This window comes from Gigantopelta aegis, chromosome 7 (genome assembly GCF_016097555.1).
Source record: "Gigantopelta aegis isolate Gae_Host chromosome 7, Gae_host_genome, whole genome shotgun sequence".
NCBI classification, from domain to species: Eukaryota; Metazoa; Mollusca; class Gastropoda; order Neomphalida; family Peltospiridae; genus Gigantopelta; species Gigantopelta aegis.
The window spans coordinates 27,310,895-27,330,334 of record NC_054705.1 but is presented as its reverse complement, the minus strand read 5'-3'; the positions used below and the strand labels follow the sequence as shown (position 1 = coordinate 27,330,334).

At 36.1% G+C, this 19,440-nt stretch overlaps 1 protein-coding gene across 1 annotated transcript; it reads left to right on the top strand.

The window, feature by feature from the left end:
* The first annotated feature begins 5,988 nt into the window (after positions 1–5,988).
* Positions 5,989–19,041, top strand: LOC121376798 (F-box only protein 5-like). The gene is made up of 5 exons (XM_041504573.1): positions 5,989–6,265; positions 8,154–8,872; positions 9,264–9,372; positions 13,333–13,482; positions 15,787–19,041. Exons 2-5 carry the CDS (start codon positions 8,154–8,156, stop codon positions 16,021–16,023), a joined length of 1,215 nt encoding a protein of 404 aa, XP_041360507.1. The 5' UTR covers positions 5,989–6,265; the 3' UTR covers positions 16,024–19,041.
* The last annotated feature ends 399 nt before the right edge of the window (positions 19,042–19,440 follow it).

Below are 19,440 nucleotides of genomic sequence, written 5' to 3'. Positions count from 1 at the left end.
GTTTAGTTATATAAACAACAGTAGGCCTATATATTATGTATTTGTGCTTATCTGAGTTATTCCATACTTTGAAAAAATAAACTTCTCATCAAAGATTTGACATTATCAAAATAATAATAAACAATAAAGATGTATGTCTTGACATATATCTTTCTTTAGACTTGTAGGTGTATATGACACCCATATATTATGCACTCCAGAATGCATCTAAAGACAACTGAATTACCCAAAAAATAATATGGGAGACTATCCCCAGACTAGTATATAAGTCGCCCCCAAATTATTTTGCCAACGCTCTGAACTCAATTCATGGGAGACATTGCCCAAGTATTCAGACCAAACATGTTAACATGGTATGGTAAAAATGCAAATTTGCATCGAATCAGCAACTGCGCATTAGCTATGCCAGAATTCCAAACCATTCAAACAAATGGTTCAGAATTATAATGTAATACACAAAAATATGTGTATCACATTGACAATAGACCACTTAGGAGTTCTGGAGCCTATTTCACTAAACATCGTAAGTTACGTTTTGCACGTAAACGTAAATCTTCGATTCTTATTACTATTATAGTTAAAAAAATATAGTTAGAAGAGCACATATTTCATTTTCTTTTGTCTTTAAAATACTCCAGCTTCCGTAATGATGTAAGTTTCTGCGTGAAATTGATGCCAAACACGTGTAAACGCACGGCCGGCACAACTGCTAGTAGCAGACGTAACTTACGATGTTTCGTGAAATGGGGCCCTGAACTGGCACAGCTTTCCAAAAATAACCTGTCAAAGGTCAATACTTCTTAAAAATGTCTTGTTTACGCTGTATTTTGCAAATGTATTTTAACTAGATCGTTCTGTTAAATACTTGTGTGATGTCACTTGAATTTTGTAAATCTATATGAAAGAAATTTGAAATGCTTTTGTCGATGTCAGAATATTTTAAAATTTATTTTGTCAATCAAGGTTTGAGGCTTGATTTCGTTTGCCATGTGATGTTGGTCACTTGGTCTATCAAGTGTCCTTAAATTAACAATGTTTAAAATGTCAACTATATATCTATCATTTGAAGTTAAGAGAGTGTATAATAGTATAGTTGTTAAGCGAAGTCAGTTTGCAGGTAACGGTTCAAAGCATATTTCATACTGCAACTATTACTGACCCTACTGATTAGAATATTAAAGAATGCAAGATTTTATTTGCCATTTAAAAAAAGATATTAGCGTTTAAAGTTCATAAAGAGAAAATTATGCGCACGGCCATCCATAGACGTTCATCATAAATTCCTTTGTTTTAGAATGGTGGTGCTTTGTTTTGAACATAAGTTTACCTGAAATGACGAGTAGTTTATACTCCTTATTTTCAATTAATCTACCGGTGGTGTGTATTCTGTTTCAGAAGGTTAAATTTTACAGCTTTGTAACATGGTAAATGCTGTACTACTAATAATAAGACCAGTCGGTAAAAAAAACCATGTCACTCGACCCTCGCATATACGACGTGTTTCCGGTCAGTTTGAACTTTATCTACATGTAGTGCCTACTGATAAAACCAAACTTTGTTCATTGTTTAGCTAACTGGAACTTAATTATACTTCTGAATTTGTTTCATGTTTGATCCATGTCAGTTGTTTTATTTCCACTAAATTATGCCGGAATTAGCGCTAACTGAGCGAAATAGTAATGTGTATCTGAGGCGCAAATCTATGGCATACCGTTAGTGTCTAAAATCCATCTCTTGTTGTTTCTTTGTAAATATGCGATGCATACCTTTTAAATAGCCGTTTTTTTGTGAATAAAAACAAGAAGGAAATTGTGTGCTTGTAGTAAGCATTGTGTGTCTGTGGCGGATCCAGAAAAGTCATTGTGGGGTGGGATTGGGGGGGGGGGGGGGGGGGCAATGACATTTGCCGAACAAATGTTCCTGAAGGATTCTCTTATGTGAAAATTTAAACAATACTAAAAAACATTAGGGGGGGGGGGGTGGGGCGGAGGGCCCTTGGGGACCCCCTTATATCCGCCACTGTGTGTTTGTGTGTGTGTGTGTGTGTGTGTGTGTGTGTGTGTGTGTGTGTGTGTGTGTGTGTGTGTGTCTGTGTGTTATGGCATATAATCAAAGCCGGTACTGAACAGGTAAATCCTGGGCAAGTGCCAGTACTTAATCACAATGGAACAGCCATTATATGCTATAGCTAAGGAGATTCAGTGGTCTTGGCCAGAGGAACTTGATGAAGACTCTTTTGTAGTAATGCTAGGGGGACTTCACATTGAAATGTTTGCATTACGAGTCCTAGGTGATTGGCTAGATGGAAGCGGTTGGACCAGCATACTGGATTCTGCTGGAGTCATTAGAGGAGTTGTTGCAAACTCCCTGCTGAAGGTTTCACATGTGACAAGGACAAGACCTGCTGTGAGATTACTGTAGCAGCACTCCATATATTAAAAGAAACCACTTTCAGCAAGAGACAAAACAAGAATGAAACATCTGAGGCATGGTGCAAGACTCGGACTGAGAAGCACTGACCTGCTGAATGCCCTGGATTTTTGCCCTGGACCATGTTCACTATGCACATGGGCTTTCTGTGCATTTGTGTGACCTCATCAGAAAACATCCATCTGTGCATCTAGCTTTTTGTTTTTGTGCCTTTGTTGTGAACAAAACTTGATGGCAATTTTCTGGTGATGGAGGTGCAGTTGGACTGACAACCAACCTAGCAGCACTTCAGGTGGATGGTGGCAGGACCCAAAACTGCACACCTTCTGCTCAACTTTGAACAGCAAACATCAAATTCACAGTCAACAAAGTGAGAACACCACGAGCAATCAACAGCAGTTCAACAGGAGTTTAAAAGAGATGTGCTGCTGACTCACTGCTTATGAGGAAGTAGGAAATCACTTTGATGATAACGGTATTCTATTTGCCATGGACACCAAATTCATCGTGGACATACCTTAGAAGTAACCACAGTCAATGACAGTATCACCATTGGACAAAAACAATATGATGATTTTGTGTGAGAGAGACTTGTGCCACACCAGTAACGTCACCCCTGTCACGCAACAAGATGCAAGTCTTTGTGCAGAATAAAGACTCGCAGAAAGCATGTATCACCTTTCTGCGGAATGATTGCTTTTTGTTCACCAGGCCTGCCAAACCAGAAACGGTGATCTTCCTGAATTTTACAGACATGAGAATCAGCCAACACCTCAGTCTGTCAGCAAAAATGGACACATGAGGTCAGGGACAAAGTCAGATCTACTCCAATGTTTTGAGCGCCTCAGTCTCACTTATCCCTTGCCCACTGAAGAAATGAGTCCAGAACATTTTGATGATATAATGTCTAATTCAGATGAAGCAGATGTCATAGTTGTGCCACATGTTCATGCTGAGAAAAACCTGCTATCAGCATGTTCATCCACCTCCACAAGAGAAACTAGTGACACTGCACAGAATGGACCTCCAGATGTTGATGTCAAGATACTTGACGGTGCCTTTGTTGCTGCAAATCGAAAAGAGTAGTGCACGAAGTGGCAACAGCTGGTTTCTTCTCTCAATATGTGTGTGGTCCTTAACCATATGTTCGACCCCATATAAAATGTGTTGAGTGCATCATTAAATAAATGATTTCCTTCCTTTCCTCTCTATGACTGTCAAAATGACCATATGTTTGACATCCAATAGCCATTGTTTAATAAATCAATGTGATCTAGTGGTGTCGTTAAACAAAACAAACTTATTGAATAATCATGATTAATGGAAACCTTTGTCAACAACCTTACGTCAGGCAGAGGACTCATGTTGATCTGCTGTGGATGTATGAAAGGCTGTACATAAGGCAAGGTGCAAGTGTGTCACAGCCAGTCTTCAGTGTACTGCCCTTTGTCCCTGTGGAGGGGACCGTGGTCAAGAGTAAGAAATCATTCAGAAATGTCCATGATTAGTCCATTTTTGCATTTGTATTTTTCTGTATTAACATAGTACATAATATTATAAAACTTTTTCATATGTTTTAAAATGTGTTGGAATAAGCCTTTGACGAGGTTGATGACCTAGTTTTCATATCATAAGTATGTAAAGATGATGACTTACTCTTGGTATAAGTAGATAAAATTGAACTGAATGGCTTAAATCTTACTTGGTTTGATGGTTTGGGTGTGATCAATGATATTAAATGTATAGATGTGAAGAAATCTTGAGTTCAGTGTCCGTTAAACAGGTATTCAAAGAACCCCAGATTTATATCACGTGACATAACTTTGACAGGTCAGAATCCGAATAATATCGCTAGAAAATCTTACATCCTTTAAAAAATATAATCTACATGCTTTCCCCTATATTTGAACAAAAGGAATCGCTTTGAACCAAAAGTGCATAATTTGGGCTAATAATGTTGTTTAACAACTACGCTAATATAATATTGTTAAACACTTAAAGCCGCACACCCTATAATTTGGTTAATCTACAAACCTGTAACACATTTAGCTCATGTTTTTATCAAATGGAGTGAAAAAGCAGGTTTTATATCGATAAATACCATGGGAATCCCCATGTCCCAATTGCTTGAAATAATTATGAAAGTTAGTATTCTGATGTCACCGGTAGATGTCGCTCGAAGCACAACAATGCCTACGTCACGACAAATTTCACAGACTTGGGATGCGTTCCTTTCACCTCTCCTGGACATGTTCCAACTGTTCTGTCCTGGTTGTCCAGATATCGTAAGACTTAGCAAAATTATTGGTTTTAAGGGTTTGTAACGTTTTGTATTGAGACACTTACTTGTCTGAACTTTATGTTACTGAAAATGTTCACGAACTGTGAAGAAATATTTCACAAATGAACAACAAGCAAACGACAACAAATCGGATGTTGATTGCGCGAACCGTGCACGAGAAAACAAACCGAACCAAAATGATAACGGTCACGTGGTATACCAATGTCTGTGACGTTTACACAGGAAGATTCCCTCTAAAAATAGATTGGACCTCGCTTGCTTAACGGGTTTTTCTCGAGTGCGCGCGGCATTTTAAGAAATACAAAAAATGCATTTCGTGGTTTTACAAACATCAGGATTACCAGGATTACCAAAAAGCACTTCAGGTGAATGGAAATGTGTATTCTAAATAATAAAATGTAAGTAAAGTGCAAAAAATGGGTTTAATAGCGAAAAACAACACTGTAAATTGTAATGGTTAACAACTAGCCCTAACTAGGGTGTGTCCCTTTAATATATTGTTCTATAGTTTGACAGACTAGTAACAATTCTGGCGAGCTAGTAAAGTTTAGTTGGTTCTGGTCTGGTGGGCAAGTGAAATATTTTCTATTTCTGCACCCTTGAGCACTTGTAGAAAGTATGGTGAATAAATAGAACCCTGGAGCAAATACTGAAAAACTGAACCGAAAATAAAAATCTGAACCATCCCATCCCTACTACATGGGTGTCAAGAACAGCAGCATGCATCAATCGTAATTGTTCACTACATCACCTGTTTCAGAGGACTTAACTTTGCTGAAGCCAAAACTGTTTAAAACACAACTGCTCAGTGTTTTACATGCCTCTGAAAATTGCGAGAACAATCGTTTCGTCCGCGCGTCGTTCACACAAATCTAATTTAGGTTATCCTATTTTCCGCTTGCAAATTAAATTTAGGACATTATTTAAATGGACATAATGGGGAAAACAGTTCCGAATTTCCCCCCTTATAAATATTCATCAACCCATACCCCTAATTCTAACCTTAAAGTTAATCCTAACTAACCCTAATCATAAATCATCATCTAAGCCTAATGATTTGGCTAATGTTATATATTTTTTATAATGGGGGGAGGGGGGGGGGTAAAGGAACTCTTGCCTAGATTTGGTTGCTACAGTTCGACTAAAGCATAAACAATTATTTTCCCAAACGTAATTTCAACAGTTCATTTATAAACTAATAAAACAGTGATAATAAAAACAATTCCACATACTTGTGTATATACCGGAAGTGAAAAGGTTAATCTCGTCACGAAGTCTCGTGAAATAAACAACATCAGCACCTTAACGTTGATTGGTCCCTTTTGAGAAAGGGTACGAGTTTTGAAAAGCGAAGAAAAATAAGGCACGTCTTTTGGTGTTATTGAGTGACGGAAAAATATTTTATGAAAAGCGTTATTTACTTTAATGCGCACCGTTATACTCAGTTAGTTATTTAACCGTTGCTATAATTTATTGCTCTTTTACTACAAAACATTTATACATTCTCTTGATTGCGTGTATTTTGATGTTGAGGTGAGTGGTGGGTGGGGCGAGTCGCGCCTTTTGCAACTGCTTGCCATTGAGTAATATGAACTGGTCTGTGCTGACGCAACTACGTTGTAAATTTATATAGCTTTGATACTTGGTTTGGATTCTTAAAACTGGCTTTTCATTGTATGGTTTATACTTTTAAGATTTTATTTTATAAGTAAATGATTAAATGTAGAAATTTGACGACACAGAAGCACCTGGCAGTCATCGACTTAAATATGCTATTTCAACATTGCATGACAGATTCCCGCCAATATTATAATAATTACTTATTAACTTCTTTTTTTTGAAATTTATACTTTACAGAGTTAGGTAAAATATTCGATTTAGGGTGAGGTGTCCTCTTTACAAAATTCTGATCAATATACTAAAATTGGGAAAGATTTCTCATTATATTCATATATGCAGGGTATGAAATAATGACACCACTAGAGAACATTGATTTATTAATCATTGGGTAATTTTGACATATAGGCCTATTGTCTTAGAGAGGAAACCCACTTTTTCCATTTAAATTAGTATCAAGGGGTCTTTTATATGTGCCATCCCAGACAGAATAGCACATACCACAGCCTTTGATTTACCAGTCATGGTGCACTGACTGGACAAGAAATAGCCCAATGGGGATCTCTCCTAGAGCGACTGCATGGGCGTACATAGGATTTTGAAAAGGGGGGTTCCAATACATAGGATTTTGAAAAGGGGGGTTCCAAAATAGATTGCAGAGATATTGGGCATATATTTCTATGTTGAGTAAATATAATAATACATGTCAGATATATTAAATTATAAAAAAAGTCGAACCCCCCCCCCCCCCCCCCCATGTACACCCATGGACTGAATCGGGCAAGCACTTTACCACTGAGCTACACTCCACACCATTTTGCTAAAGGGCTGGTTGAACTTAAGTTTACACTTGTGTTTTCCTCGAAGTGTTTGTTTGTTCATAGCTGTAACCATGAAGCATTTGGAATCAACTTATGAGTGGACGTTATTAACAATTGGTACACCAATTACTGGGTTTACTGGTTACTCTCGAACTCTCTCAATCTGCACATGATTGGCAAAGTAACTTGTCCATAAACTATGTACAAAGCAGGCCTCTGAAAATTGCGAGAGCGATGGTTTCATTTGCATGTTGCTCGTGCATGTTAGGGATTCTAGAATTTTTATAAAATTCACTAGCCATGCAGGGGCATACGAAGGTGACAAAAAGTGGGGGGGGGGGGGGGGGGGGGGGGGGGCTTATTTTTACACTATTATAAAGCAAAATATCTGAAAAGTAGTGTCATGGGATCAGTGACAAAACATTTACTAGCCACAATTAAAAATTTACCAGCCCTACTTTACTAAATAATAGTAATAATCAGATACGTCATCTAAAGAGGGAAATACAGCTTAAAAACACTAACATTGGGGGGTTGGGGTGGGGACAGGATATTCATATTTACAAAATAGACTACACTGCAATTTTTTTTTTTTTTACAGTAGCCGTCGGGCAAGAAAATAGTTATTTACGAGCCCAACATTAAATATCACTAGCCATGGGAGTGGGGCTACCATAATCTAGAAGCCCTACCATTGTGCAACTCTAGTCTTAGCCCTAGTTAATCTCAGTACCCAGGCTTTCTGCCAGTGTTGGAAGTGTAAAATTACATACCCTAAAATCTTGGAAATTAATGGATATATTGTAATAATTTTTAGAAAGATTACAGTACATGCAGGTACCCAACCACCAATATTAAAATTTCTGGATTTGTGTTCATAAGTGTTACCCATTCATCTCTGTCTAAATTACATCTCAGAGGTCCTTATTTTTCACACATCCTAACTCTAAAGTCTAAACCAAAATTGTAACTTTTTGTTTTAGATGGATGCCCATAAGATGCCAGAAAGTCATTTTCCTACAAAACAAAAGGAATTCCTTGGTCCAATGACGTCACTGAGTACGAGCACACCGGTGTGTGCGAGATCGAAACCCATGGGTGTAATCTTCAAGGGTGACAAGATGAGTCCAGCCAGTGCTGGGCTCCTCGAACACGACAGTGGCTATGTAGATTCCCTGGGCGACTTAACGTTTCTGTCTGATCACGACGGAAGTGACGGTCGCCTGTCGGCAGAAATCATATTGAATAACACGCCAGTCTCACTTGATCAACGCTCAGCCCCCAACCTCCATCTCTACAGTCCCATTTCTCTGTGCCCCCCAGACTGCAACCCCCCATGTTCCACACAGTGTTTGAAAGACTTTGATTTGTTTGATATTCCCGAAGATGAGTTCTGTAGTGGGTTTAAAGAGATGTCGATGGACAGTTTTGATCTCGACAGCGAGAGTGGCAGTAAGTGTAACAGCCGTGTTTCTCCATACACTTCAAGTGAACGTGAAGAAGCCAGAGTGTTGAGTGCACTTTCACCTGAGGAGCCGGAGCGCTTTGATAAATTTCTCAAACATTTTTCTCCCCGAGAACCTGATAGGTTGATTGGTCGTAAGATTGGGCTGGACCACGTGGACATCATTGCAGAGTTGCACTTAAGAAGTATTGACACCAGCCTCATACTATCTTTCCTGGAACCAGCTGATCTTTGTCGGTAAATTAAATATACATACATACATACATGTAACATGATGTTCATAATTTTCATACATGTTTGCATTATATTTGTATTGTTCTTTCATATTGAAACATGTGGAATACTACATACCTTTAATAGCCTTGTTTATTGTAGGCACGTTTTCAATATATCGTATTTATTTAGCACCTTTTCATTTTGTTTCATAAATTAATCAAATACTTATTTTATGTTTAGTCCCACCCATTCTCCACTATTTGTTTTTCACATAAAAAATTCTGTCATTGTAACTTCCAATTTATAAAGTGGTGTGTTTATATATTTGTGTACATGTAATTGAGATGTTAAAACGGACAAATAATAATTAAAATAAATTAAAAAACACTAATGACCTTATGATTACTTTCAGCATGTGTAAGGTGAGCCGTCAGTGGAAAGTGATCTGTATAGGGATGCCGAGTGCAGACAGGAGGAGGCTCGAGTTTGTAAAGAAAAACAAAGCAGCTTTCACAGGAAAGGTACACATAATCAGACCTTATCTTTGAAGGTGCGCGGGTGCACTTGTACAGCGCACATAATTTCAATCTGGCGAATGAAAATTAACGCACGTTACTTAACAAACAGCATACGTAAAATAATTTTGTATATTGATTGCCAGTATTTACCTTATGTAGCTGATAGAAAGACCTGTTTAATAATACCATAAACATAAAACATGTGGCGAGAACGGTAGCGTCCATGCAAACTTTTAATATATGTCTGGTACTTATCGTTGCTATACAAATCTGAAAACACTGGTGTGCAAATTTCAAAATGATCTGTTAAACTAAGTTTTTATTATAGCTTAAAGTTGACACCCGTAAGCACATACAAATGTACTTTTATTGCCAATTTACTTTTGTTTTATGGGTTTTATTTGAAAAAAATATTTTTGTAAGCCAGGACGTGACATTTGTTTTTTGGTAATATTTCATTACTGTTATGTCAAAATACATGTCACGTCCTGGCTGATTTGACATATAAAAGTTAGTTTTATTTAAAAACTATTTTTCAGAAATAAAATCCTTTTTAATTCTTCTCTATGTTCCAAGTATAAAAGTTATAATGATGACTGGTTGTGTTAAATGATTAAAATAACTACCTCAAACTTTGAGCTAGGACGTGACATTCAAGATAGCAGGTTAAATTCAGTAAAGATTTTTTAAATGTATTAAATATCTATATAGAGAAATTGGCAAAAGTGACAAGATAATGCACATGTACCTAAAAGAAATTATTTTTATTTTCAATATTTTTGCTCTCACCATCAAGAATCGGAAACAGAGAACCTGGACATTCGGGGGAGCATGTTTGAATATTTAACATGGATTTATGTAGATACAAAAATATTATTATCAATTAATTCTATGATTCTGTGTTTTGACCAAACAATGAATTATTAATAATCCACCAGTTTAATGAATATTGTATTTATATACCAAATATTCCATTTTGGGAGTCCAAAATGGTGTACTCATACAATGAATATTGTGTCAAAGAATTGTTCAAATACAATCTTAAGTTTATTCCTTGGCAGATACAGGTATCCAAACATGAATTGGAATGTATAAACCAACATTTCTCCAGTGAAGGATGTAATTGATAAAGATATACATGTGGAAGATAAACTTGGGTTGGGGGGATTCAAATCAATTGTGTCATTGAGATTTTTGCTATTGTCAACCATCAACAGTTTATATTAATATACATTGTTGACAGTTTGGTCTATCGGATAATGATGAACAGAAAGAAGAAACTGTCCAAAAACTATAATTTCTGTACTGACGAGTTCATATTTTGAATTCCAATTAAAGCAGATGATTATAAAAATACCAACAAAAGGCAAAATATAATAATATATTAATTCAAAAATATATGGTAAATTGCAAACAAGAATTCTGCAGAATTAAATGTCTGGCCTACCATAAACTTATTCAGTGACATTGATAGTGCATCTGTAGATATTTATCTAAATGCATGTTAAAAATGCTTTTAAAACATTAAAAAAATTAAACTTCACAAAATTAAATTAAAATAATAAAGTTGAGAAACAAATGTTGACGTGCACTGAGGTAAACATTCAAAGATAGACCTATAAATGAATCTTTACTGATGCAGGACATGTGATTTATGAGAAATGTAGCTACATTTGTACAATCAATGTTGAGCTAAATGCAAAAGTTGATGCCGCAGCCAATGAAAAAGTTATACCTATACTTCATCTTTTAAGTTTGTACATGTATGCATTGTAAAGGTAAGAGAAAAATCACCACTTAGCAACATGAGGATAAACAATGTTGTTGACAGTATGGTCACTGGTAATAAAAGTATATTATACGAATATTGTATGAGAACTTTCTCCTTTTTTTACACGACAGTTGAATTAATTAGGATTTTATGCACTTATTTTGATGATAAAAACACTTAAAACAAGTAAATATCATTGATTTAAAAAAAAAAAAACTGTTTCATTAGTAGTATTTGATGTACAAATGAACTGGATAAAAAGTCGCATCCTGGCTCATACTGAAATTTTTAAAAGTAAATGTTACATCATAAATATTTTTTTTTTTAGTAAATTGCTATACAGCATTTAAAAATAGACTGGCATATTGACCAATCAGAGCTATCGGGGTCATATTATTTTTACTCTTGGAACTCTGTGAAATTATGTCGGGTTTTTCAGATAATTTTTGTTATGGCATCCCACGTTTGAAATAAAATCCTTTGTAATGACAGATTTTTATTGTCAACAACATTGATACTGTTCTAGATCAATTAACTTAACACTGACAGCCGTTCGTAACTGGTAGATCAAATGTCGTGTTACACAGGGATAGAAGCTAACACTTGCCCCCTCACCCCAGGCGAGTAGAAATCCCTGGGGGCAAGTACAATTTAAATGGCGCTAGTCCCCCTGGGTGAGTAATACTGGGCAGTTGTGACCCAGATTCACGATGCAGACAGTAAACTATTTTACCAATGAAACCTGTTAAACATACAAACTGTAGGAATATTTTCACTGGCCCGGTGGACTAGTAGCTGAGGAAAGTTACTAGTCCCCAGGAAAAATCACTAGCCCCCCACCCCCACCCCCATTTCATTATTGAAGCAGTTTGAGAAGACAAAATCTGTATGGGATCTAGCAAGTTATTCAAGGATTGAACACACATTACTATATTGCTTGTACTTTATCTTTAATGGTGCAAATATAATGGACATCCATAATAAAATGAATAAGTTTCAAATGTGTTGTCATTTGTGGTTAGTTTTCGTATTTGTTTAAACTTTAATGGAGATTTCTTATTTAGAAGCTATTGTCACAAGTTTCTGGCTAACAATACTTTTTAAAAGATCATAATTACATATGATAAACATTACAGTAAAGTACACCAACTTGGTCGTCATTCAGTAAATGTTTTTGTTTCTTTAACTTACACCCACAAAGGCGGCAGCAAAGGGTGGGGTGTTTACAAAAAATAATAGCAATTATAATATTAAATTAATTTAAGTCATACAACTCAGGAATTATCTTTACTGTTACTGAATTATTTTATGCTGTCCTAATACACTCGGATGTCCACTGGTAAACTCGAGATGTTTGGAAGCAGCTAGTTAAAATCGATCGATGCCAACATGATCTATTATAATGAGTTTATTCATTACTGACGAAATGAACACAAAGCACCAACACACACGCAAATAAATAAAAAATTCCCTTCCGAACATGCCTCATCTATAATCTGAATATTACAGCAATTTTCGGAATTCGGAAACAAACACCGGAAAGTTCCGATTGTGTTTGCAGTAAATATCTGGATTTATCAAGACCAAACAAAACTGCGATACTTTTTGTCTTTGTCAATCTGTCATGGCAATTTATTTTGATGAAATACATCTACAGTTTGTATGTTTAACAAGTTTCACTGGCAAAATAGACTCTCCGCATCATGAATCTGGGTCACAACTGCCCAGTATTACTCGCCTGGGGGACTAGCGACATTTAACTTGTACTCACCCTCAGGGATTTCTACTTGCAAGCGTTACCTTCTATCCCCGAGTGTAATGGTTCATTCGTGTTTATGAATGTTTAATTTTGTGACAATATGCACCTTCAAAGTGTAGACTTGACGCAAAGGTTGTCATGTGAAATAAAATACTTTGATAAACAAACTATCGAAACAGGTGCTTGCAATCTTATAACACAAACACAATGTCATTGTTGCACAATATCAGTATGTGGTGTTTCATGAAAGTTAAGTAAAGTGTCCAAAATTAATATATATTTTTTTTAATTTTATAAATCAAAGTGCGCCTAAAATAAATATTTTGCTACTAACGTTTTATTATCTGTACAGAGTTGGTTTCTTACACTGTAAATTTAGTGGTAATTTAATTTACCTTTGTAAATAACAATGTGATTCACATTACTGTTTTAGGAAAACTATGGCAGGAAGTTATCAGATCGGCAACATCGCGGTTTGACGAATTCCGGTGCCACACTGGGTTGTGTGCAGAATATTGAATTACAGACCAAGCCACCATTTCTTGAAATTTCTCCAAACAAACAAGACATTTCTTTTTCTAAGGTTTGTCATATAATTAAGACATACTCATGTAGTGTGCTATTGAACATTTTGTTACTTTTTTTTTTTATGTAACATTTATTTTCACTTAGCAAACTGGATTAACATTTAACCTTAGATATGTACAACATTTTGGTTGCCATGTGGGTGAGATAAAGTTTTGACCTGCCTATTATTAGTCGCCTATTGATCCAACTGGAGGGGACTGGGTTTCGTCTCTGACCTTCTGTCTGTTCCACATAGTTTTTACAGACATTTTGTTTTGTTGTTCACAATGCCTCGAGATATTGAAATTTGGAGTATATATGATATCTTTATGATGAACTGTTGCAGATCAAGTTTTACTTTCATTGTGATTTACCCATTTTTTATAGTTATGACCTCTGAACTTAGGATATACAAACTTTTGTTTTCCAGACATTTATTTGGCAATGCCTCATTATGTTGAGCTGAAATTTTGTATATAGCTTCATTGTCTTCTGTAGCAGATTAAGTTTGACTTTCTTGGCAATTTACACATTTTCACAGAGCTAAAAATGAAACTGCACTGAAAATATTTAGTTGTCCACTGAACAACCACAAGGTACATTTTGCTTGTCCGAATAGGTTTTCACTTGTCAGGACAAACGGAAGAAGTGCTTATTTCGAACACTGCCTTTAGTAGTACTCTGAGAATGCTTGTCTTTAGGGATGGGACGATTATTCGATGTTACCAAAAATCGCAGTTTAGGCCCACGGTTCGGTGCACCGTTTCCCAATTTGCGAACCATTGTTCATTTCGATTTTTTTATTATTATTATTTTTTAAATAGTACAGATATAAACATTTCCACACCTTGCTGGTAATCCCAATGACCTGTAAAGTATTTCGGCCAATCACAGCACTCGATTCCCTTGACAGACCCTAATTTTTAAACACTAAGGCATATTTTTGTTTACTATTAATATTATAGCCGTTTATGATCACTGAAATCAAACATTATTTACATTTTATTGGTTAGATTATGCATTTCTGTACAACCAAAGTGTTTCTGGTTATCCTGGTGTTTCTAATACCACAAAATGCATTTTTCATATTTTTAAAAATCCGCTTGCGTCTGAGAAGTAATGATTGTTGCGTTTCAGTCTATTTTTAAGGGCATTTCAATGTCACAGACTCTTGTTTCTCTCTGTTGTATCTAAATGTGTTACAGGTTTGTAAATTAACCAAACTTAGTGTCCATTTTTAGGGGTCTAGGTGAAAAATATGCCTTAGTGTTTAAACACATGTTTGTATGGGCGATAGGTGCTGTTTGGATACTACACAAAACCCGCACATTTCTTGCCGGGACCAAAAAATTGTAACCTCCTAAAATAGGGACTGATCTCAGTGATTAATCCGCCGAGAGAATAAACATTTTACGTATGTTTCGTCCCAGTCATCAAAATTGAAAAAAGTAAACGTGTTAATTTCAAGAATTATAAAATGATTCAACATTGCTAATTTCCGTACGTTTTTATCAGGACAAAATTGTCAGCAGAACTACAATGCACACAAACTTCTTTGCACTTATTTTTTCTTCTTCTTTTTTAAAAATAAATCTTTGCAGATTTTATTTTCAGTTTTAGTACAAGCAAAAGAAACCTAGTTAAATAATTCACTATTATATGTTATTGTGCTTGCTTATCTTTCTTTTCTTTTTTAATTCAGTGATACCTTTTTATGTAAAAATGAAAACTGACTGCTACAGACATTAGTACATGACCACAAACAATTGATTATACAAACACTGGTATTCTAAACAAGAAAATGTATTTAACATGTAGATTTAGGCTTTGTTTATATGGAAACATCTTAGAATGGCTATAAACTTAGTAAATTGTCTTCTATTATACAACTAAGTATTATTATCCACATGTTTAATAAAAACCATACAAAGCACACATGTAAAACAAGTGTAATGACATAATTTTGGGAAGCAATGTCATAACATGATGTTGCTTCCACCGTCCTAGCTCAGGCTGTGCATGTGAAATATGACGTCATTTCGTCGTCGTCTTCTAGTTGTAGTTGAAACATTTTGAGACAGTCCTTGTTATGCATTAAAAAAATAACTCGTTTCATAAAATCAGTAGAACACAAAGCGCTTGCATAATAATGTCTATATACTATACTAGTAGGTGGTAACTAACTACTTTGTAATTGGCATTATTTAAATTCTAAATTTTTAAAAGAAAGAAAATTGAGGATAATTTTGGACTTCCAAAATAGGATCAATGTGTTTACACTAATAGTAATAACACTAATTTTTCTGATTTCCAACTTTAGGCTGCTCAGTTACTGCAGCATGAAGAACGACTCTGCCACTGTCCAAAGTGTCACTTTGCTTCCAAAGTGGTTCCCGTGGAGGAGCGGGGCATCTGCTTCAAGTGCAGCTATGATTTCTGTATCAAGTGTTTGACGGAATACCACCAAGCTCGACCGTGTGTTCCCGTCGCCTGCAAGAAGGCCAAGACGGACAATGTTGGAGGGAAGAAGAGCAAACGCAATTTAAAACGCTTATAGCACTGGCAGAGGCAGAACTTGCTGCCACCTTTTCATCTAAATGTGACTGATTACACATTTGCATCGATTTCAACCACAGTGAAAATCAGATGGTGGCCAAATGAAGCAAATGTACATCAGTGTACAAGATTGTATATCAGAGTGTAGGAGATCTATGTCAGAATGTAGGAGGTTGTATATCAGAGTGTAGGAGATGCCAGAACGTAGGAGGTTGTACAACCAGAGTATGTGGTTTTATTCAGTGAGCACTTCTGTGATATTGTAAAGAAAATGTGTGAACGGATCATGTAACACTGACAATCAGACTTGGTTTCTTGCTTGTTCACCTGGTGAAGTGTAAGTGTTTGAGACCATGTGAACACACTAGTCCTTCAAGTGCAACAGTTTACATGTAGTGGTGACATGTACTACTACATTGCACATTCACTTGTACAAGCAAGAGATGAAAAGAAACCAGTTGATTACAGTGCATTACATTTTAGAGTATGTACTAGTCATTTTACACATGTGCATGTTGGATATATTCTGACAAACTGCCATCCACAAACATCATATGATTCAGTTGTGTGGAAATGTTAAAAGAATACCCATCATTTCATCTAGAAGAGTGAACAATGACAAATTGACATCCTGTGTGTATTTGTGTAAACATTGTATTTTCCTAAAAGACGGTTGACTTCCAGCTGAGCCCAAGATGACATGCTTGAACTACAACTGGATATACCTGCACAAAAAGAAATTAAAATTAAACCAAAGAAATACTGATCGTATAGCAACCAGAATGAAATTGAATTCTTCAAGTGTAAATGAAAAGCATGCTAATATGACTGTTGACTACCAATTGACAAATTATGTAGATCATTATGACTTACTACAATCATAGTATGCCGAAGATAACACAAATGTCATTGGGCCCTGTGTTGTTGCAGTGTAACTGCTTTATCAATACTGTACTCAACCCCTGCAATTAAGAAAATGTCCATGGCAAAAAACATTGGAAACAAGAGCCTGAATAGTCCAAGGCAAAAAAGAGCTGCAGAGAACTAAAACCTCCGCAGCATTGCCTATTGCCGTGGGCCATTGCAGGAGTTGTGTATTTATAGATACCAGTATTTAAACCATTGTAATCCGCCAATTGAATTCACACTAAGGTTTATCAGATATTGAATTTGGGGATTATTAAATTTTTTAACTTCACCAGAATCACAAACATGATTTAATATAGATGTTTTAGGATTCCATCTCTTACATTTCCAACCCAAAATCTGGGATTCGTGGAAGCACATGATCTTGCCAAATTGGCAGCCTGTTTGTAAAACAGACCTGGCGACCTTTATTAGTCTCCTACCTGTCCAACTGGAGGGGACTAGGTTTTGTCTCTGTCCGGCTGTCAATGTTTCAAGATATTGAGCTGCTTTATCATGGACAGTTACAGATCCAAGTTTCATAAAGATTTACCCATTTTTGACAGTTATGTTCAGATCAAGTTTGACCTTTTATCAATGGGAATTATTCAAGGAACTTAACTGTCAAAAATGGAATTTACTTATATTTCACAGGGATATGACCCTTGAACTTTGGAGATCAGAACATTTGTGGAGACATGCATTGCTTAAGGGGCGTTCTCATTATGCGATTAGTCGTACCAACTTGTTGCATGCGACGGAATCGTACTATGAGAACATACAAACCGGAGCGACAAGTCGTGTCGTAATCGTACTGATTAGAACATGTTCTATTTCTCACGACAGATCGTAAGCTCTCAGCCAATCAAATCACATTAAAGTACAACTGTTTAGTTTTTTACTTCCGTGTTTTTTCACCTGCATGTAAACATATCAAAATGTCCAGATTTCATGGGTTCATAAAACCTATTGCTGTCGAGATGTGGTCAATAATTGTTTTGTTACATAATACCATCAGTAAATGGTCTACATTCATGTTTTCTTTATTTCAGTGGAATTTGTAGGCACTTACATTTCCCGCAAAATATTTTTAAACTGACAAGCTTTGTTTAACGTCATTTAATTTTATAACGTAATGTCTTCCCACACACAATTCTAGTCACTACAACAAATCGCATGTGACAAGCCGCTTTAGCAGTATTCTCAGAATGCTTGTCTAATCAAACTACCTTTTAATATTGGTTTGTTATGGTGTATATCTCACCTTGCCATTGTACTAGTAGCTTGTTAGCAAGGTTGTCTACCTAGGTTGTGGTCTTGTTATATCTGTCGATATGATTTTTTGTGGCAAACCAGGGATTCATGGCTCCATTCTCACAATTCCCACCCAGGGTAAACATGAGAGAATGATTTTTTTTTTAAAACCAAAAAGCACGAGTTGACTGATTTGTCATCTGGCAGGGTGGCACTAAACAGTGGGGCACCCTTGTATTTATTGCTAGTTAGACACTATATCAATTACTATGAACTCATTTTAATGAACATGTGTTTTATTATTTATAATGAATGCATTTTTAATTTAGAAGTACCTGTAAGTATTATTGCTAGTATTGTAAAGTTTTTATATTGTCTAGTAATAGTATATTTAATTTTAAAACCCATCGTTATTTCACTTAGAAGATTATTGCAAGTATTATAATATGCGTACAAATAACACAGTACATTCATTTGCACTGTGCCTCACTTGATCCCATGCTAGTGTGTCTATTGGCTGAAGAAATCTGTATATAGAGGATTCGTCACAAGTATTTTTTAATATGGAAAATATCAACCTAGTCTTATGTTAGGGGTCATCCATTTAGTACGTACACACAATTTTCCGATTTTTTGCATACGCCAGTGCCCATACCCCCCCCCCCCCCCCCTTGCGTACATACGCAAAAGATCGTCAGTCAGTACCAGTAAATGTAGACAATGCCACCGTCGATGTCATCATGGTATACTATAATTAATGAATACTGCTCATTGTACAAATGTATTAAACAACGCTTGACGACGAATAAAATGTTTCTAAATGTATTATAAACCGGAACGTCTGCTCTGTTTTAATTACAATTTTTTTTTCATGTTTAATGATTTAATCACAAAACTATAAAACTGGAACTAACTCGGAACTATAAACCTAAAAGTCGGAACTTAGTACCAGTAGGTACAACTTTTTGGGGCACATGACAACAAAATATTGATAAACAATAGGACTGCCTAGATCAATGAGAAAATTTGTAGTGTTATTCATCCAATGCCTCCCAAGGTACACCAAGGGCCTCAAAAATATTTCTGTAGATCGGCGGTGCAAATACAGGCTCTGCTTCCTCAGTTAAGACTGCGTCGCCGTTGAGGTGTTCAGGATCATCATGAATGGCCTCATAGGCATCCGGCCCTTCATCCATTGTTTCAACCGTACACCCTCCTCCACGGCGATGCCTGGTCACTGACGCTATTGATGGGGAAA